Source organism: Lynx canadensis, chromosome A1 (genome assembly GCF_007474595.2).
Source record: "Lynx canadensis isolate LIC74 chromosome A1, mLynCan4.pri.v2, whole genome shotgun sequence".
NCBI lineage: Eukaryota > Metazoa > Chordata > Mammalia > Carnivora > Felidae > Lynx > Lynx canadensis.
In genome coordinates, this window is record NC_044303.2 from 133,984,777 (window position 1) to 134,007,526 (window position 22,750).

The following is a 22,750-nucleotide window of genomic DNA, read 5'->3' on the forward strand; positions in this document are numbered from 1 at the left end:
TGAAATCTTCACTAGTTTGGGTAGCACTGAGAAACCTCAAGAGGAAAGCTGAAGAATCCTGTTTGCTTTTAATAATTGAGTCATGTAATGTGTTTAGTAAGGCCAAGACCGAGAGGACTTATCCCGTTCACTGAACTTCAATTCTAGAGGAAGATTGTGCAAAAAGTGCCTTGTCTTTCCATGAAAATGTTAAGGCTTTGGTGAAAAGAGATTAAAAGTCATATTCTTTATAGCTACAGGAATTGATCCTTCTTTTCCTTTACTGTTTTCCATCACTGTCTCCCCCAGCCCTTTTCTCAAGTTTTATAATCTCTTGTGCGGAAAATTATAGGAACTCATAGTAAGAAGTCCCCTACTACCCCCTGGCTTAGTACTCCTGTGCCCTTTAGACCCATGGTTGCCTGACTTCTCCGTACAGTGCAATCAATCACCTGGAGAGCTTCAGAAACTACTGTTGCCCTGGGGCCCACCCTGGAGATTGTAATTGAATTGATCTGGGTGTGACCTTAGATTTTGGAATTTATAAAAGATCTTCCAGTGATTGTAATGGGCAGATAAATTGGGAAATCTCCCTTATTCTCTGCATGCCTTTTGAGTTCATCTGTCCTTCATACTTGGGCAGAGCAGCTCCTTGAATTTATGTCTTTGTGTCTCTACTGATATCCTGTGCTTTGTTTCTGTGTCTTGGGATCCCATGACTGCGTTCGGGTGGGACTGAGTCTTTCTTTCCTTCTCGTGTTCTCAGCAATTCATCATAATGCCTGGCTTGTAGTCAATGTCCAGCAGTTGGTTTTTGAATCAGGGAATACACCACACACACCACACACACACACACACACACAAGATGTAAACAAATTGATTCACATGCTTCTGACTCAGGGCAGTTGTATTGCCCAGGTAGATATTCTCCTTTACTTGAAGAGCTCAGATTTTCTAATCTGCTTTCTTTGCTCAAAGCAATGATAAGTATATAAAATTAAAGAGGAATGTGTTCTGTTGTGTGGTATTAGCTAAAGTCACAAAGGCCAGCTTTAGATAAGAGGACAAGAAGGGCTAAGCCTGTATTCAATAAAGCTCAAGGAAATGAGTGTCAAATGTTGTCAGTTTCTAACAGAATAATTCCCCTATGGTCTTACTTACAGAATATTAATTTATCTAATTGATGATAATCTGGTCAATTTATTGTAGCATTAAAAATGCAAATTAGTTACCACACCACAATATTCACTGATGTGCCTGAGACTTTTTAAATTTTATTTTATTAGGTGATAATGGGAGGCATAATTGTTAATGTTCGATTCTGGCAAAATACAATTAGTTTCTGTGAAACACATTGTGCATTAATGATATCATTAAGATTAATGGATATAAATGGATGAGCAAAGGATCTCAAACAGAATGTAGTGACTTTATATCAGTCTGTAAAACTTGAGATAGATTCCCTTGATTTTTAAGGATAATGTGCTTGAGCTGCGTTCTTAGATAGACTACAGAGAAACTAAATCTAAGAAATTAAATCACCTCTCAGCAAGATCAGTTTTCAAACATTTACTGTCATGTTTTGGGAATATTAATTTTTGTTAAAGCTACTCCTTAGTTTACTTAAAGAACTATTTAAAGACAACTTTTAATAGCAATTTCCAGGTCCTTGTATATATAAAGGCTATGTATATTTTGTTGTTGACAAACTAAAGGTACATGTATCACTGTTCTTTGGATTAGATATGATTTCATGGTGGTCTTTGTAGAACAAGATGTTCTACAATAGAAATTTATTGCATTTATCATATTGAAATATTAAGAAAGCTAGACAAGTGTTTTGATTTTCCTTGAGCTAAGAGAAGGAGAAAGAAAAAAAATAGAGGCTGCTCATCAAACTCTTCTGGAAGAGTCACAGACTAAATGTGTGACAGAATCCCAAGAATCACATGGCATTTGATATAAATGCATGACTGTATGTTCTTGAAGGTAGGACACTTAACCCCTAAAAAAACAAACAAAAAAAGCAAAAAACAAAAAAAAGATTTTATCTGTACACCTGTACAGTTGAAATTAAACACTGTTTTCAACATCATTTTCTGATCTAGGTAGACATTAATATTGTGTGATTGGGCACTGCTTCATGTGACTTCTCCCTGAGTATTTATCCTTGGTCTGACCTTCATTTACTCTTCTGTTCGTCCCCTATATGCATATCCAACATGGGTATGCACACATTGTTTTTATTTGTGTGTCTCTTTGAAGGTCTGGCAGGGGAGCTCTTGCCCTTGGATTTCTGTTAAAGCATCCGTGGGATGAACGGGGATGGCAGACGAGGAAAGGGGAGGTGTTTTGGAGCTTAGCTGCTGTCTGGGCACTGGTCTCTGACTCAGAAGTTCCAATCCTTTGGTTTGCTCTGCCTTTTTTTTAAGCTGATTTAGGACTTTGGGCTCTTCTGTTAATCTCATTGCCTCACTTTCCTTGTTGGTAAATTGGGCCAGTCTCTTGCCTTGCTACTTTGCAAGAAACTGATGAGGATTAATGCAATAGACTCTGGAGCACATTTTGTGTTTCTCTGAAGAGCACGCTTAAAGGGAAGAGTTCGTACCGTCGAAAAGGGAGAGTTTCTCGACAGAGTTCGTACCGCCAAGAAGCAGTGTTGTATCATGTTGCTGTGTTATGCGGTCATGTCCCAAGGAGTACTCCTTGCCATTATCCGAAAAGGAGTTGCTGGAAGCAGCTCTGTGTCTGTGCCCGTTGGAGTTGAATGACGTGTTAGTGCAGGGTGATGGAAAGAAAGGCCAACCACATGTGGGTTTCAGTGGAGTCACTAACAGGTTTCACACACAACATCTGACTTAGATATGCTTGCCTGAAACAGGCTGAGGTGTTTCTTAATACCCTTTTGTGTGTACCTCTTAGCCTTACTTAGCTCCAAAGTATTTGTGGAAGAGACACCAAAAGTGCTTGGCTACGTGCACACGATGCAAACAAGACCTAGAAGAGGTTCCCATTCAAAACCTCAGGATTAATCTACGTTGGTGTCTCAAGGTAGAGTCAGGCTGTAGATATGATTGTAGGGTTTAAAGCAGTTAGCTTGCACACGGCTCTTCATGTCTGTATCGTAAGCATGTCAGTATAAACATACAGACCTAGAAAGAATGCTTCCTACTTCATGTGTGCAGTCTGGCCCTAATTTCATTGAACATGCTGTCCTTGGTCACTCAGGTTCTAAATTCCACAGTGACTAGCTTGGTTTTTCTCCTTAGAAGATTTTTCCGATCCCTCCCTCCCCCACTGCCTTGCGCTTACTTTTATTTGAGAATTGAGAATGCTTCCTACTTCATGTGTGCAGTCTGGCCCTAATTTCATTGAACATGCTGTCCTTGGTCACTCAGGTTCTAAATTCCACAGTGACTAGCTTGGTTTTTCTCCTTAGAAGATTTTTCCGATCCCTCCCTCCCCCACTGCCTTGCGCTTACTTTTATTTGAGAATTGTGCACACGATGCAAACAAGACCTAGAAGAGGTTCCCATTCAAAACCTCAGGATTAATCTACGTTGGTGTCTCAAGGTAGAGTCAGGCTGTAGATATGATTGTAGGGTTTAAAGCAGTTAGCTTGCACACGGCTCTCATGTCTGTATCGTAAGCATGTCAGTATAAACATACAGACCTAGAAAGAATGCTTCCTACTTCATGTGTGCAGTCTGGCCCTAATTTCATTGAACATGCTGTCCTTGGTCACTCAGGTTCTAAATTCCACAGTGACTAGCTTGGTTTTTCTCCTTAGAAGATTTTTCCGATCCCTCCCTCCCCCACTGCCTTGCGCTTACTTTTATTTGAGAATTGTAGCTAGGTTAACATTACATTTAACCTAGATCTTAGCTTCCTGTCAGTGTGAGATTAAGAAACAGTTTAGTGTGCGTGGTCTGAAAGTGCTGTTGTAATCTCTGATTCAGTAGCTATACTTGAAATAGGGACAAGTCAGTTCCAAATTTTTCAAAATTATCTTGCTTCATTTTTTATCTCTAGGTATATCTGGTCACTTTAGGAATAATTGTAGGACTGTCTCTTTGCTTCCAAAGCTCATGAAATATTTAGTTGATGCCAGGAGTGTTATCATTTACATATATACCTACTGACTTACTTGTTTCTAAAGTTCATCTGGTTGATAGACCTCCTGTAGAGTCAGGACTGCCAATGTCACTTCACTCATCTACTCTGATCTTGATAGATCTATTAATATTGAATACAGGAGTTGCTAACCACTGGTTTCACACTCCCAGTGTTAGCTGTGTATCATTTAGAGATGAAGGGGCATAATTGAAAAAAATATATTAGAGCTATTTCCAATTGTCAGATCTTCATAAATGCTCTTGTATGAAAAAAATGAAGTTGTATTACCCAGTTTTATTAGAAATGCTATATTTTGCTGGATCCGTGTGTTCGCAAACTAGAGAATATTTCCTGCTGTGATTGATGTTAGGGCATTTATGGGGATAGTCCTGCTATATTTCATATGTATATGAGGATGTCATTGTTAAAATGTTCAAAAGAAAATTATGTATGTGATTTATATTTTATTATTTCCTTCTAGGATGTAATTTTTCAATACCGTGATTCCTGTCATATTGTCAGTAGTGATTTGATGGGTAATATGCAGAAATAATTAGATAAAAAAAGGTGACGCAAACGTAAGACAATATAGCTTTCTTATGAAAGCCTTGAGCGAAATCATGCATGTTACATTGTAGAAATCACCAATTGCATACATTTAAAGAGGCTTCAGGATTACAGGCGGGATGGAAAATGGAGCTAATGCAGGCAGCGTGGGATGCAGCATATTTTATAGGCATATGCTTGCTGCTGACCCCCACCTGCAATTTCTGCTAAATGAAACATGTGTTTTAGAAATGCTACTCTTGGATAAATTCAGACTTTGGTGTATCGTCAGTGGGAAGGTGTTAGATCCCTCCCCTTTCCTAGGAGTAGGAAAAATTCTGTCTTTCTCTAGAAGGCAGGCAGCCCATCCTTTGTTTTAGTCCTCTTCCTTACAGGTTTGAAAATTTTGCTTTGGGGAGAAAAAGACATATAGTGTGAAGTAGTTCTTTACCTTTGTTGATTGTAGAGATTAGAACTTTATTTTAAAATTTCAAATGACGTTTAAAATCTAGGACAAGGGAATTCATGATTTCAATGTTGCCTCCTGAGCATACTATCTCCTGGGACTTGGAACAGAATGGAACCTGCATCCAGTTGTCTTTTTACTTTTTGGGCATTGATGACACTGGTGATATATATCTGGCTCACTTGCATGCTACTTTAATGAACAACAAATATTGCTAGAGATTAGACAGGAGCAACTTCAGACAAGAATCTTGTCATATTACAGTATTAATATTAGGCACAAAGGAAGATGAATGTCCTTTGGAGCCAAGTATGTAACCTGTTCTCAGAGTTGGCACGCAGACTGTGGTGTGCGTTTCGGCCCCCGCGCTTCAGCCCACCCCGGGTGTCAGCATGCTTGCTGCTTTCTGACTTGGGAGAATGGCAGTGAGAAGCAACTGCTGGGGAGCTGAGCTGTGTCCTCTGCCTCTCGCGTGTTCCTGCACAGGGCGTAGGAGCCTTAAAGCCAGAAGGTGGCTGAAGGGTATGTGTTGTTGATACTCTGCAGGCTGATGTGGCCTGAAAGATAATAGAAGAGGAAGGAAAGTGTGGACACATGGCTATGGGGCCAGGAGGCCCCGCCTGAAGGACAGTAGGGTCAACTTCCCAAACTTCCCAATTTCCTCCTTTCCCTAGCTTCCTGATCTGAAGCCTATTGTCATATCTTCAATTTATGTGATAGAAACTGAAGCTCCAGGAGGTTAAGGGACTTGCCCCAAGCTACCAGATTCCTCTTTGGCAGGGCCTGGGCAGGGACGGCTCTCAGTGCAGGGTCCTTTCTGCTGAGGATGCTGGAGAGTCATGACTTCCAGAAAATGAAGGGAAGTTTCAGTATTACTCCGAACAGGATGAACAGCCTCGCCCTGAGTCATTTCACCTAAAAGGAAAGGGAGATTTAAGGAGTGCCTTCCGTGGTAAATTCCAGAAAGATGAAGAGTATTGGACCAGGAAATTAAGAGCTGCCAGAAAGCCCCACAGGTGAATGGGAATGTGTATCATGCCTGATACAATAACTGAAAGGTTACCTTTGGTTGTGTGGAATTTACATGATTGTAAAAATATTACGCTGTATTTAGAATTGAATCGTTCTGGAGCCGCCAGAAGCGAAAAGAGTTGATCACACTCAGAGGGAGTCCCCTGAGGCACAGAGACATCTAAGAAGAAAGCAGAGCCCATCCTCCATAACTTGTCTCTGGCTGCCCTCTTCTTCCTCCTCCTTCCCCAGGGGTCCTCTCCAGCTTCTTTCCTGAAGCAGTGGAAACCCTGCTCCTTTGCTCTTTTAGAGACTCATGACCTGTGGAATCTGACCTTCCTTAATGCTCTTTCTGATGTGTTCTGACCAGTGACACCTTACAACGTGGTAGTTTTAGGAGCTAAAAATATCTGACGCCTTCCATGTGTTTTCATTCACCTTGGAAGTCCTTTTTCCTCCTTTGCGTAGACCCAAACAGGCAATAAGGTGGTTGGGAACCAAAATTGGAGAGTCAGCCTGAAAGAACCGGTGTCTCAGTCTGCCTTTCCTTGACTGTGTGATCTTAGGAAGTTACTTGACTTCTCTGGGGGTCAGTTTCCTCATCTGTAAAATGGGGATAATATCTATTTGATATAGTTGGTGTAAGGATTAAATGAGATGAACTGTGTAAAGTACTTAGAACAGAGATTGGCACATAGTGTGTGATCAATAAATGTTGACTATTATTATTTACAAGTAAAACATGGAGGAAAATAAAGTGCAAAAATTGGGGAGGAATGTAAATGTAAACACGGGAATGTATTTTTGAACAGATCTCCCAGCCACATTGGTCATTGGCATTCAGGGTTTACATTGCAGTATGATTATATTCACAATAATGGAGAGTTGTATGCATTCTCGGGAATAGCCTGTTTCTCCTTTTAAGTTTTTATGACTTTGATATTACTTTTTCTTAAATACAGACACGGTCCTTGGCCATTGACATTGACCTTATGAGTGGAAAAAGTAATCAGTTAGTGAAGAAGGATTTGTCTACTTGGCCACATACACTTAACTGGCCAATGCACATACATAAAAGATACATGCATCCTTGGTCTGTTATCTAAAAGTAACAGACAGGCTATGGTGGTTAATGCATTTTGTGGCTGTTTGTCTACCTTACTCAAGCAGAAGTAGTGATCACTGCCACACACGTACAAGAAAAGACGACGGCACGATCTCCCCACAGATTGTGCTGATAGTACTAGAAATCATGTTTGGAGTATCCTAACCACTCTTACTGATGGGATGAGGGACAGGGAACAGTGGCATTCTTCTGACACTGCTCTCTGTGGCTGATGTGAAGGGAGAAGCCTCTTCCTCCACCAGGAAACGGTTCTCTCAGTCCTATCTGATCTGGGCCTCCTTAGCTTGTGTGTAGGTGGTCCCAGGGCCAAGACTGGGAGCTGCTGGTAGGGAACGGATTAGGTCGGTGCGGTGCAATGGGCAAGGTTAAGTTTGGAAACTTCCGCTATCTTAGGAATGTATGCGTGTATATATGTATGCATGCATGTATTTATTTATTTACTTATGTAAGAGAGAGAGAGAGCATGTAGGCAGGGGAGGTGCAGAGAGAGAGAGGAGGACAGGGGATCCAAAGTGGGCTATGTGCTGGCAGCAGCGAGCCTGTTGTGGGGCCTGAACCCACCAACCAACCGTGAAATCATGACTGGGGCTGAAGTCGGACACTCAACAGACCAAGCTACCCAGGCACCCCATCTTAGGTTTTTAAAAAAACTCCTCAAAGTGTTCCTCGTGGCAGTTTTTCAGTGAACCTTAAGTTGCTGCAGAGTGGGTATAATCAGAACGAATGTTTACTTTGGGGTAACCAGTGTGAAACTAGTGAAGAGAGGTAACTTCTTTTTAAATTTGTGAAAAATTTAAAAAGTTAAATTTAAAAAGTTAACTGACAAGCTAAATCAGATAGCAAACCTGTATCCTTATACCAAACGATACAACTGTAGACAGGAATTACAAGGAATTACAAGATCTCAGTCTACCATTTTGTTGAGAATGTGTGTAACCTTATGCTGTCCCCACTCCATCCCCGCTCCCATTTTGCTCAATCAGGATTAGAATTGTTTTTGTTATTGTGAGCCATTTATTGGAATGATCACTAAAATTTGAATTTTACCCATATTGCAGTGTCCATGGATTTTGAGTGTTCTTTGGAGTAAATTATGCCTGCAATAGAGTATGCATGGGGTGTATTCATACAAATACCTTTTTAAAAAAATCAAGTACTGTGAAGCCCCTGGCTTTAGAGTATAATTAATGACAAAAGCTAAGAAATTTTATTTGAATACACATATAAGAGCATTAAACACTGAGGTTGGTACTTTTTGAAATAACTCACAATATTGTGAACAAATTCCATAAAGGTGTTAAATTGCAGGAAAGATGAGTTTATTAATGGAAATTAGGCTAGATCCTAATTATTACCTGTGAATAGTGTCATCGCTTGAAGTTTTTATTGCATTTTAACACATGGCTTATCTTGATGAGAAAATATATAGCAAAGGGTAAATGTAGCAATTTTCCTTTTACTATTCCCTCTGCTAAGCCATTATTGCTGGATGTTATTTTTCAGCAGCCTTTCATTTTTGTCCCAAATGTTTTTGCCTCTGGCTGGTTTTATTTCTTTAAAATGTATGTATCACTTCTCAAAGTGATACATTTTGACAGGTAATCGATATTTTTTCATACTAGATTTGATGCTGCAGTGGTTCTAATCTTCATCTTAGACTTAGTTAATGGTTGAATACTAAACTAGATTTTTATCTCAAAATATTCTTTTGTTAAGAAACATACTTTCCTCCCTTAACCAAATTCCTTTTTATCACTCCCACCCACCAAACATCTGTAGCTGCCTCGTGCCTGGGATACACAGAGTCAACTTATCTGGGATACACATCACTTGACTCTTTGACAGGGTGTCCTCGAAATGTCTTGAGATAGCATTTGCAGCTAGCTTACCCAATTGGTCACAGAAAAGATACTTCTGGCCTCTGCTGTTTTTTTTTTTTTCTCTCTCTCCTTCCTGGCAGCCTATATGAGCTTTATTTCAAGGGGAAAAAAATCTCTTCCCTTCCTTCTCTGTAGGGAAAACTTGCTGTACCCTCCCCTAGACCGTGTTTTCGCTAGGCTGATCAGCAGAATGAAGATGGCAGTATTCGGAGCACAGGCATGTGTAAGGACCCCGGCTTGGCTTTTGCTCTTGAAAGTTCAGGTTCTTAGGTCATGATTTTTTTTTTTTTCCTTTTCCTGAAACCAGCTAGGAGTTCCTTATGCCTCTGTGCACAGATGACAGTGACAGTCTAAGTTGGTAAATATATTCTTACCTGCTGCCAAGGCACTTTGTCTAAGATGCCACTTCAAATTTCAGGCAACTGTTCATGCTCCTCTCTCAGGAGGGTGACTTGAGGGAGAAAGGTCAACAACTGTCATACCTTTTGCTTTCATTGAAGGAAAAGGTCTCCCTTTGCAGGAAAAGATTCAAGTACAGGTGGGCCTGTCAAGAATGGGGACCTATTTCCACCAGCTTGGCAGATCTCTCACAGGTAGGAAGCAGACCTTACCCTCCAGGCTTTCAGGCTTTTTCTTTGGGTTGTTTCCTTCCTTTTGTTTGTTTGTTTCCTTTTTGTTTTGTCCTTCCATGTAAATAAACACATCCGGTTTTTTGAAATCGTTTTCAAACCACTGTTTGCAATAGAATTTTTTGGTGCCCTTTGGCTTGCCCCCGGATCAGTTTGGTGCTCGCTCTTTGCTTTTAGAGATTGCACTACTTCTGCACATGGGAAAGAGAACTAAAAACTCCCTGGGGTTTTGTTCCTTAAGTGGTGTCAAATGTGCACACGTAAGTGGAAGAGCACACTGACACCCTTCTCTGCTGATGCCTCTGCTAGTGGTGGCATTTTTTGACAAGGTTTCTCTTTGTCTGAAGATATATGCGAAGACTGTTTGGGAACATAAAATGCAATCAATTTTCCTCAGTGGTTAGATTCATAAATCCCCAAGCTATTTTTAATGACATAATCTAATCAATTGATAGCACGCCTAATAGTGTGTTGACAGCCAGAAAGAGACAGGAAGCTCCTGTAATAGCAGATGGGTGGGTAAGGAACCTCTAATACTTCCTCCCCGCCCCCCACACTTAGACGTCAGATATCTGGGCTAAGGTAAAACCCAGGAAATGAGGACTTAAAAAAAAAAATGCTCTTGTCTTACTCCCATTCATTCAAGAGAAAGTCTGTCTAATGGAGAGAGTGAAGGCGAATGTGGTTTTCAGATGAATTGCAGAGGGTCCTAGAATCTGCCTCCTCAGAACCCAACTATAATCTCAATTTCAATATCTTGAGAATAGAAGTCAAGGGAGAATAATTTATTATAAATTGGTAGTATCGTATATCGTTACTCCTGGGCCAGGCCAGTAATGAAAACTTAATATTCATCTCTTGGTTGCTTTGAATTGAAATCAGATGAGGAGGAGCGGAGTAAACAAGATGAAACAGACTGTGAAATTGCACATGATGGGAATCTTTTTTTTTTTTTTTTTTTTTTTTGCTGCTTATAGACTGTAAATAGGTTAATATTCCAACTAATGATGGCTCTTAGAATTTCTTCTGCCTTTTCACATTTTGGTCAGGTATCAACAAAACTTAAGTTACTATCAGGAGGGAAATTGTTATCGAAAATGTTTCTGTCTTTGGGCCAGGAATCCACTGGCAAAGTATTTATGTAAATGAATGGGCTTTCACCCTGGGAAGTGTGAAGTGTTTCGCCAAGGCAGGAAGAGCAGCCGCCCAGAGCCCTCTGTTTTCAGGGTTTCAGGCAGCGTGTTCTGCTCCGTTTTTTCTTTGATGCCATCAGAAAGGATGAGCGGCAGGCACAGTGGTGCTGCTTGGCTGACCAGCTGTGCCCTGGTTTTTCACCGTCCCAGTCAGTGGCTGCCTTTTACGGAGGTGTCTGTCACCCCTGATTTACTTAGCCACTTTGACCTTATCGTTGCTTCAGAAGGGGCTTGACCCACAGCCGCTGCCGAAAGCCATTTACCGGTCGCCCAGAATGCCAGAGCCAGCATTTTGAAGGAGAAGGCGAAACAGGGATCCCACGATTTCCCCTCTGATAGCAGGAGCCGACTCCGCCTGGCTAAACGCATTAGGTACCTGAGCCCACTTGCTGCGCTCTCCCAGCGAACTGCAAGCCTCCGTGATCTCCGAAGTTGCTGGAGTGCATAACTAAGTGGGACCAGCTGACTCTGGGCTCCAATCAGCTAGAGCGTGATGTAAGTGTTCAGCAGCTGCCGGGCTCTGAATTAGCGTGCCGAAGTAGAGGTAGTACAGCATGGCTAGACTGTTGTGAGGCTCAGAGAAAGCGGAGGGGGAGATGGATGAGTCCAGCATTCTAAGACGAAGAGGGCTCCAGGTAGGAGATGCTTCCGTTCTTGAAATGTAGCATCATGAGTGGTCTGCCGTTGCGGGTTTCAAAGTTCCCTTTTCATTCCTGGACTGGGCACAAATACGTGCACGGTTCTTCGTATCCACTTGGCGATGTGATGTGCTAAGTCTCTAGTTACGGGGTTCGGTGACATATCACAGGGTTCAATGAGAAAGGCTGTTTTGTCAGAGACAATAGATAGATAGGACTCGGAGTTTGGTACTTTGTGGGTTGTTTTCCTGCTGGGTGTTCAAGAATAGTTGAATTGTGGCTGGCGGTGACAGCTGATGAGCCGATTTGGCATTCTGTCAAGTGTCTGGGAAGTCTGTGGAGGGTGGCAACTCCATTCAGTTCTGGGAACACAGGACTCACTTTTGTGTCAGGATCAACCTCCGAGCCGCAGCAGCATCTGTCTGATGGCCTTGCAGATGTGTGCAGCTGCTGGGAGTTTTCTTCTGCCAGTGAGATGAAAGTTTCTGTTGGTAGTTCAATCAGAGTTGTCTATAATTTGTTTATGTTGAGATGAGGAAAAGATACGTTATCTTACTGCCTTGATGATTGTGCCCGAGTTTCTCTAATTAAATTACTCCGGCTTGAGTGTAGAAATGTATTCCAAGTTAAAACTTGGCAAATCAGACAACTTGAAAAAACAAAACAAAACATCTGCTTAGTTGTTTGTAAGTTTCAGGAAGCCAAAACGTAAGTATGTTCAAAATTAGTATGTTTAACTCCTTGATAACTTTTTCCTGTATTTAGGTGGTGTTTTTATTTTTTTTCTGAAAGCATCTAATGACTAGCCATTGTTAAACTGTCATTCATTATTTTTGAAAAAAAAAATCAAACACATGCTTGATCGTACAGAATATATAGACAGGGCATATCTAGAAATGCTTCCAGATAGTCCTTAATAGTCTTTGACTCACAGCTGGTCGAGTTGTCTGCTTTTTGTTCTCAGTGTCAATTACTAATTCAACTATAATTCATATTATAATATTGTGGGCAAATTAAAGGATTATCTGCAGGTAAACAAAAGAGGGATTAAAGAAATTGGGGTTAAATGTCATCTATTGTTCCCAACCTAAGTAAACAGACTGCCTCTTTAATGATTTTCACTGTGGTCATTGTTTGAATGTACAGTGCTGTTAGTCACTGCTGTGGATTTCCTTTTCTTTGTTTTCATCCCATCTATAAAGTTCTGGTAATGCACAGCTGTTTGTGTGGCTCCGTGTCCTCTTTGGGGTCATTGGTTAAATATGGAAAGTCTCTTTGTCAAAAAGATGATAAGCTATTAAGCTCCTAGGCATTCTGCTTATTCATCAATGGCAATTCTGCTAAGTTTTCTCTTTCCTTTAATGCATTTTAGATGATTGTTTAATGTATATTTGATAAGAAACTCCTTTTCGTGCTTCATTTCTCTAGTATACATTCTCATCACTTCGGAGGGCATGATTGAAATATGGTGCTTTAGAGGAGTCTAGATCTCACAGAACTTTTAATTTTAGAAACAAATCATTATTGTGGTTATTTAAAATACTAGAGTTACCTTTTATCTGAAAGATTTGTGACAAAACAAAGGAAACATAGCTCATTAATACAGTACTTAGAGTGCTGGCTGGTCATTGTACTTAACATACTTTTACTATATCTGCCATAATCTATGACAGAATGGATAGAATGTCTGATTTCTTTTATGAATGAGAAAAGTCTTCATGCTGTGAGGAATAACAATATAAAAGTGTCTAAAAGTTCTGCCACCTCATGGTTACAACTTAACTTTGACTAAAACCTATTTTTCTTTTACTTCCATTGTATCTAATATTTTTTAAAAGACCTCTCTTATACAGAGTAGCTATTTTAAGAAATTGCTGTATAAGGAATCTATTTACAAATACAAATTTAAGCATGTGTTTGTATTAGGAAAGATGTCACTGTGGAGTTCGTGAGAATAACGCCACCTAGTGAATTTAAGAATTAAGTTAATTTACAAATACACACTATTTGAGACATTTCAACATGCAAACGAGATACATCTGTAGTGGTGAGGCTAGGCTGAAACCTACACATTTTGTAGTCCTGATACAGACGCTGTGTTTTGTGAGGTAATTTTGAGCAAGTCCTGTACCCTCAGCATATGATTGTTTTTCCATCAAATGCACATTGTAGCATAAGACCTTGAGTGTAGTAAGTAGGACAGAAATATAAATGAGGTTTTTAAAAGTTAATGGCTATATAATAAGTACACTAGCCTATGGTAGGCACTCAATAAATACGTTGTTGAAAAGCAAGGGCTAATATTTCTTTTTATAACATATATCATAACGAGCAAGATGAAATAATTAGATCTTTACTCCATGCATACTATTTGAATTTGTTTTTAAGTGAGAAGGATCAGCAGTAAAGACAGTAAACACTATTTATTTACAAGGATCATTTTGACAGGACTATAGGATTTTGTACAATAATAAGAGTCTGTTGGTGTGCCGCACTGAATAAATGCATAGCGTGTGGAACAGACCAGTTTTTTGAATAACATAAAGCCTAGTCAAAAATCTGGAGCACACAAATACTGTAATTCCATATGATTGAATTTTATAATAATGTAGCATGTGTTTGGAGTAAAATAATGCGGTACATGTTAAGAACGTATTTTTCCAATTTCAGTACCTCTGGCTCTTAAAACACAGGAATACTAGTGGTATTTTTAATGTTTGGTCTTTGGGAAATTATTTTTGGTCAGAACATGTAATTTCTCAAGGCATGACTACCTCATAAAAGGGCAGCACAACTGAGTTGTTCATCTGAAGTGACTGCACTTTTCCGTCTTTTCTGTGGACTGTGTTAATATTTCCAGTACTACTGATAGCCCTTCAATCACGGCCTTGGAAATGAGAATGGGAGAAAGAGGCCCCAATGGCTTCCACTGTTGGAATCTGGGAAACTTTTCAGATTGCATCTCAAAACATGGGAAATTCTGACGGATGGATGGGCTTGGGCAGACCTTGGACTTGGGGCAATTTGAATTTCTAGACAGGTCTAATGCGTCAAAGGATAACTGGCTCCTTTCAGTGCTAATATTCCTCATACACGGATCATATTTTTTGGCCGTCAGGGAAATTAATTGTTTCGGTGATTTTTGTTATATGTTTCCGTTGTATTTGTTTTAATGAAAGTGTCCCTTATCCCTAATGTGATAGCTCCCAAGCCTGGAGAAAAATGAATAGGCATCGTTAAAGCAGCAAGGAATCACTAAAAGAGGGAGGGGTCTCCCAGGGAGACATCCTAGGGTTCCTCTCCTGTCATCCACTTGTGTTTTGCTTAGCCTGGTATCATCTGTTGATTTCCCTCCTCCCCAATTACACATGACTGTTTCAATCCACTTCCAGGCTCTCATGTGCAGCTAGAATGTTAAGTTGTTTTTCCTGTGTGGTGCAGTTAACAACAAAACCTTTTGAATTCAGACTTCTAGATTTTGTTAGGTTTTTTGTTTTGTTTGTCTCCCCCTACACCTGGCCTCATCTCCCAACCTTAACTGAAACAATAGCAAAAACCTAACGTTATTACTTTGGCCTAGGCTCTGATTTCCCACCAATCTTCATCTCGAGTTCAGTTTTAGTAAGCAAAGAAGCAGGTGGATTCTTGTGTTCTGACTGGGTGCCCAGCTTCCTCTGTTTCTCAGTCCTTGAATGTAGGTCATTCAAGTCCTGATGTCTGGGTGCGTCTTCTCTGTCAACTTTAATGTGATTCTGGATGTGTTTACACTTCACCTAAAGTTCCACGGCAGTATCATTGTTGGGACTATTACTCTGTCCTCATTCATTTGAAGACTCTGTATAGTTAGAGGGAGGAAGTTGAGTTAGAGGATTAATAATAGAAAGTTATGATAGTAATACTTGGGGATCAAATACTTTTGTTCTTCAGAGGTTCCAGAAAGGCAAAGAGGCTTCTTTGGGACAGGAAGAATCAGGATGGCAAATGAACTTTTGATAGTGACGAGTACTGCTTGATTAGACCAGCTGTGGCTGTATCTGAAGGGGTGTTTCTTATCCATTGAAGAAGTTCAATTTCTGTCTCTGAGATGGAGATAAAAAGTTGTAGTTTCCTGATTCACAGAGGATAAGGATAGAATGTCCTCCAGATCTCATGTTCACTCAGATTTCTATTTTATTCTCAATTTTTCTTTTTTTAAGAAAAAATTTTAAAATATTTATTTATTTTTGAGAGAGAAAGAGAGACACAGACACAGAGCATGAGTGAGGGAGGGGCAGAGAGAGAGGGAGACGGAATCAGAAGCAGGCTCCAGGCCTTGAGCTGTCAGCACAGAGGCCGACACAGGGCTCGAACTCAGGAGCTGTGAGATCATGACCTGAGCTGAAACCAGACTCTTAACGGACTGAGCCACCCAGGCGCCCCCTCAGTTGTTTTCCTTAACGCCTTTTTGTAACCGTGTAAAATAAACAGATTTGAATAGTAGTTCCTGTTTTGCCCCTCCTTATTCTCTGATGCAGCTTGACAAACCAGAAAACTGTCCTCTCAGGATTTTTGTCAGTGAAATACTAATTCTTCAAGTCATCGTGTTCCCACCCTTGGTTTCTGCCTCTGTGGCCTGCTGTCCCCAAGCCGTAATAATTCTATAAAAGTAAGTCCAGAGTGGAAGGCTACCCTCTTTTGCCTTCGAACTTCTGAGGTATCTGGTATCCCTTTGTGTTCAGGCCCTTCTCCAATCCATGCTGGTTGTCAGCTTGGATGCCCACACCAGCCGCGTGGTTTAAATTTCCCATGTGATTTATTATCGACCTCTGGATAGAGTAAAAACATATCTGACTCTTTTTAATGTAGCCTCAGTCTCCTTTTTTGGTTTCATTGCCAGCTTTTTGCCTTGGAGAACCCTTTCCCATCACCCTCTCTCTCCAGATGCCATAGGTCACCTTCCCCTAAAATGTTCTTTCCTTATTTTGCCCAACTTCCTGCTGCTCATTAAGGACTACAGCAAATTCCCACTCTTTAATGAAACTTTCCATAATTACTGCATTCCACTCTGGACTTGATAAGAGTCAGCATCTATTTTATTTGCACAGCTAGTCCTGTTGCATGATGCATTGTTTTAAGATTATTTGAGTGTCCTACACTGAAATTATAAATCCATTGGAAAAAATAAAGAAAATTCATGATTTTAGAGTAGATTATGTGTTCAGTGACAATGAATAGCTCTGTAACTTCAGACAAATTGCTAACTACCTCTGTAAAATGGCAATAATAAATAAGGTATTTGAAGGTTGGAGGAGGTTATAAATCCTGTAAGTGCAGTATCTGGCACAGGGTACTTATTTTTTAATTTTTTTTAACATTTATTTATTTTTGAGAGACAGAGACAGAGCGTGAGCAGGGGAGGGGCAGAGAGAGAGGGAGACAGAATCGGAAGCATGCTCCAGGCTCCGAGCTGTCAGCACAGAGCCCGATGTGGGGCTCGAACTCACAGACCTCGAGATCATGACCTGAGTGGAAGTCAGACACTTAACTGACTGAACCAACCAGGTACCCCTGGCACACGGTACTTATTAAGTTAACCTTAGTACACTTCCTCTGTATTGCCACAGAGCCTTGCATAGTGTGATTTTAAATAATTAAATGTGGCTATCAGGCAGGATCCAGGCAATAAAAGATGGTGTTCATGAACTGGATAATTTGTGGCGAGTTTAATGAAAAGGAGGGTGTAGGCAGGGTACAGGCAAAGTTTAAGGGATGATGGAGTGCTAGAGGCTAGAAGCAACAGGGAGCTATCACCTTCACTAGGCCTGAAGGAGGGAGGTGGGGAGCAGTTGTAGAACCTCAAGACAGAGAAGGCCGGTGACAGGTGCCTTAGGTGAAGCTGCATAGCCAGCCCATGGTGATTCTGCAGGGAGGTGCCAAAGGAACATTGCAACCTTATTTTCCCCCTTCCTTCTGAACCCTTCTGCTCCTCATTGGCAAAACCCAGTCAGAAGCCAGATGGGCAAGTGAGCCCGTGGATGTTATTCATGCAAGCAGACTGTGAGGCCCAGTACAGAGTGGGGACTGGGTCTGGATGGGCAATGGGAGTCCACGCAGCATGGCATGTATTTAGCATGTGTTGAACTGCTCCCTGCTCTTACTGGCAGCATTTTGCGAGCCACAGTCAATGTTGACATTTTATAGTGCAGATCTCTGGAGGCTGAACTGAGTTTAAGCATTTGAAAAGATTCAAAGCTGCTTTTTTGTGCAAAGCCCTCAACCATTTCCCACTTACATGTAATGATGTCTTTCTAGTCAGCTCTGGATCCTTTTGGGAAAATGTTCATCCCCTTCTGCTTGAGGATCTGAAGCACATGGGTCTCCTTTGAATCAATAATGCAGGACATCTGCTCTTGAGGTCCTGCAAGCAATCTCAATTTTGAATTGCTCAGCTCTTCAGATGGTGGCACAGAGAAGCGAGGTGTGAGAGGAATATGCCAAGAGATCTCTTCCCATTCCTCCCCCAGCTTCCCTGGAGGTCTGCCCTGTCACACTCTGTCCATCTCTGCTCTCCCCAAAATCCTTTTACAGAGTTACGACTTCACATCATGTCCTTGGCTCTTAGTGAGAGTTGCTAGAAGAAACGGCTTTGAGAGCTGGTCTCTGTGCTTTGTGTAAAACTCCCCTTGAAGTCCTATCCGTTATGATGCGCATTGTCTCTTACATTAGGCCCACATGATAAATCATCTTAGCGTTCACAACTCACAAAGGGCCTTCCTCTCCAGGTGAACCGGTTTGCCTCTTTGAATCAGATAATGAGAACTGGCTCTGTCTTGCCTCTTTCCTCCCAGTGATGAGAGCAGTTTCATACTCGGTTACAGTGGCTCTCTACATAAACATAGCCACCATTTCTCTGCCTAGTTCCCTCTTTTAGGAGTTACATGACCTTATGTATTATGTCTTTTAAAAATCCCAAGTTGCCTGAAAAGGTTTTTCTGTAAGAACTGAAAGTTTAGTACTATTGCACTTAAAACAGTGAAATCATTTCAGGAATGATTTTAGAAGAAGACAAAAGGAGATGGAAAGACCAGCTAATCAATAAACTAGGTAAACTATAAAAATTGTGAATTACGTGAACTTCCAGAGATCAGTATGCATGCAGCCACCAATCATTTTATCGCTGACACCAGAGCCTAACGAAATTAAAGTGTTTGATTTTACTTGAAACTTAAGTTGCAAATAAATTATTAGTTACGGAAGAGCTTTTTCAAGTGTCTTAGCATGTATTTGTCTTGGAAGCAAAGGCATGGAGGTTGGCAAATGACTTTTCAGACATGCATGTTAGAAGACAATATTGCCGTTAAAATCATGGCTTTGACAATTATTTCATGATGGGGGAAAACGCTGGCACTAATAATTTGAAGTGAAGAAAGGTAACTAAACCGTGTACATAATGCACGTTTAATCCCACAGACATTAGTCTGTGAGGCAGGGATGAGAAGCTGGAAGGGGGGGGGGGGAGAGAAAAAAATAACAGGTCTAACATATATGAATATACCTAACACAGGTTAAGAATGCGTTTTGTTCTTCATGTAAAACAACAGGAAGAAAAGGCCCTGAAAGGTTAATTGTATCTTGATGGTGGGATCTAAACATTTTTCTTTGAACTGGTCTATAGTAAGCATCTATTACTTTGTCATCTTTCAAAACTGTGGGATTTGGGGGCCTAGTTTTAATTCTTTGGCATTGTTGTCTAAGAAGAAGTTTTATACTACTCAACAACATCAATGAGAGAAGTTCTTCAAGACGCTTTTTTTTATTTTTTATTTTATTTTTTGCATCTTTATGGAATTGAGAAAGGTAAATCAATTCTAATGTGATACCTAGTTCCAGACCTTAGGACGGTGGTTCAACTGAATCTGTCCTTTTGAACTACCAAAGCCTGAGGCCTAGATGCAACCTGCGTGAATTAAATTAGCACCTTTCAGCTGTGTGCAGCCAGGATTGAGCCCCTCTGCCCCGAGGGGATTACTTGTCCAAGGAACCCTAAATCATGGAACCTCTACTTCTGTATCTCCAGTGCAAGGTTTGACAGACTTCAAAAGGTGTGACCTCCTTCAAAAGGTTTGGCCTCCTTTTTTCCACTGAGACGTTGGTTTGTTTTCACGGAGAAGGAGGTAGATGCACTCCGTGTATTTGTTTTTTTGACTTCCCAAGCAATAGCAAAGATTGTCATGTGCGAGCTCAAACCAGTAACAAACTCAGCTCCAGGGGGGATTTATTAGAGTGGTGCGGCTGGAGGCAGCCTTAGACCATTACCCTGAAAAGACCCAGGGCACTGGTGGTGTCCAGGCCCACTTTTCCATTTTTTTAAATTGCTGGGATATGCCCCATCATTTGCATCTAGAAACCACCTCAAGGGCCTGGTAAGACCGTTGCTTTGTCCCTTGAAGCATTGTCCTAATGCTTAGATATTACACGCCTGTGGTTTGGAACTCTTACTCTAGATGTTCTTCAGTAGTATTCTTGTTGAGTTCTGCACACATTTGCTCTTCTACTTAGATTTGAATGCAGATGCTTTTGATTCTGGCAGTCAAGCATGGAAGTCCATTCTTTGCCTTTCTTTCAATGAATGTATCGTAATAATAATGATAGCAGCAGCAGTGTATTTTGACCAGGTTGGTGTCAGATCACTGAATATTGGGTCTTGACACTATTGGACTTCCCATCCCAGGCTCCAGCGTTACAGAATGAGTGGAATATGGTACTGACCCACGAGGGGCTTATCATGGGGGAGATGCACGGCTGTTGAGGCAGCAGCCAGGGCTGGGTCCTGAGTCTGTCACAGGGCAGAGGCATACACTACGGGGCTGGCTCTGCCGTGGGAGGCACAAGGCTTTGTGCAGGTGAGGATGTTGCTGCCTGGCGGTGATGAGTTAGGAAGGGTGGTCTAGGCTGGGGAAACAGCCAGGCCTGCGAAAATTGGGCCGGGTCTACCCTTTGGAAAGAGCTGCAAGGTAGTGCGTGGGAGAGACAGGTGGTGGCAAGCCAGAGGCCCAAGAGTGGTGCCATGTTGAGGCATCTGGAGGTTACTGTCGAACAATAAGAAGCCATTGAAAGATTGTAAGCAGGGGGCAGAAATCTTTTGCCAGCTGTCAGCTGTGGTGTCACCTGTGCATGAAGAATGCCTGGGAAGAGGCCAGGAACAGCTAGGTTAGGAGCAAGGGGGTGAGGGGTGTTGCCACTGTGTGGACACTGTGTCTCTGAAAGTAGAGAAAAGGCGCTTCAGTAGAATTAATGCATGGTGACCTCTTGGGATGGATGGGGAAAGAGCTGGGAGGAGCCAGGGATGATGGCCAAGTCAGATGAAGACCAGAAATAAAAGTGATCTGGATGGTAAGAAGATGATTAGCTCCAAGCATCTGGAGTTTAAAGCAGCTGTGGAAGCCCTAGAAGCACCTTGTAGGTAGAGGTGTTCAATAAACAGCTTGGACTTATGGCCTTAGACTTCCTTCCACACGGAGGTCAAGGCTGGATATAGATTCTGAAGTCATGTGCGTTAAATAATTAATCAAAGTACAGGATGAATAATGAGAGAGTACAATTTCTCACAGCCTAATAGATTTGTTAGAATAACTTTCAAGCATTACTATATTACTATAACATGTATTTTAACACTTATTTTGCAGGGCTGGTTATAATGATAAAAACAGGAAAGCAGTTTTATGCTTTAGTGTCAGGTCTTGAAGATATATCCGTTTTGAAGATGTGGGATTTTGTGTGTGTGTGTGTGCGCGCGTGTGTTTTTGCAGATTGCTTCCAACTTTGACAACTTGCCTACGGGTCTCATTTCAATACAGTTTTGAAAAGGCAAAATGAGACATCCTAAACTAGAGGCTGTAATGGAAAAAGCAATTCATTCTTTTTTTTTTTTAATTTTATTTTTTATTTTTTAAAATTTACATCCAAATTAGTTAGCATATAGTGAAACAGTGATTTCAGGAGTAGATTCCTTAATGCCCCTTACCCATTTAGCTCATCCCCCCTCCCACAACCCCTCCAGTAACCCTCAGTTTGTTCTCCATATTTAAGAGTCTCTTCTCTTGTGTCCCCTTCCCTGTTTTTATATTGTTTTTGTTTCCCTTCCCTTATGTTCATCTGTTTTGTCTCTTAAAGTCCTCATGTGAGTGAAGTCATATGATTTTTGTCTTTCTCTGACTAATTTCACTTAGCATAATACCCTCCAGTTCTATCCGCGTAGTTGCAAATGGCAAGATTTCATTCTTTTTGATTGCTGAGTAATACTCCATTGTATATATATATACCACATCTTCTTTATCCATTCATCCATCAATGGACATTTGGGCTCTTTCCATTCTTTGGCTATTGTTGATAGTGCTGCCATAAACATGGGGGTGCATGTGTCCCTTTGTTTTTTTTTTTTAATTTTTTAAATGTTTGTTATTTATTTATTTATTTTTTAAATTTGTTTTAACATTTATTTATTTTTGAGACAGAGAGAGACAGAGCATGAACGGGGGAGGGTCAGAGAGAGGGAAACACAGAATCTGAAACAGGCTCCAGGCTCTGAGCTGTCAGCACAGAGCCCGACGCGGGGCTTGAACTCACGGACCGCGAGATCATGACCTGAGCCGAAGTCGGCCGCTCAACCGACTGAGCCACCCAGGCGCCCCTGTTATTTATTTTTGAGAGAGAGACACAGTGAGAGTGGGGGAGCAGCAGAGAGAGAGAGAGAGAAAGAGAGAGAGAGAGAGAGAGAGAGAGAGAGAGAGAGAGAATCTGAAGCAGCTCCAGGCTCCAAGCTGTTGGCACAGAGCTCAACATGGGGCTCGAACTCACGAACCGCAAGATCATGACCTGAGCTGAAGTCAGACGCTTAGCCAACTGAGCCACCCAGGCACCCTGCATGTGTCCCTTTGAAACAGCATACCTGTATCCCTTGGATAAATGCCTAGTAGTGCAATTGCTGGGTTGTAGGGTAGTTCTATTTTTAGTTTTTTGAGGAACCTCCATTCTTTTTTTTTTAATTTTTTTTTTTTTAACATTTATTTATTTTTGAGACAGAGAGAGACAGAGCATGAACGGGGGAGGGTCAGAGAAAGGGAGACACAGAATCCGAAACAGGCTCCAGGCTCTGAGCTGTCAGCACAGAGCCCGACACGGGGCTCA

The 22,750-nt window shown here is 41.2% G+C and overlaps 1 protein-coding gene across 2 annotated transcripts in view; it reads left to right on the plus strand.

Moving 5' to 3' along the window:
- Window positions 1-22,750, plus strand: part of MAST4 (microtubule associated serine/threonine kinase family member 4) — a 567,608-nt gene that overhangs the window by 205,856 nt on the left and 339,002 nt on the right. Inside the window, exon 1 of one of the 2 annotated variants that reach the window (XM_030322263.1) lies at window positions 11,458-11,581. The exons of the other annotated variant lie outside the window; for it this stretch is intronic. Coding sequence (XP_030178123.1) covers window positions 11,543-11,581 — 39 coding nt within the window. The 5' untranslated portion in view covers window positions 11,458-11,542. Of the gene's footprint in view, window positions 1-11,457; window positions 11,582-22,750 lie in introns of those variants that run through there. 2 annotated transcript variants of the gene reach the window in all.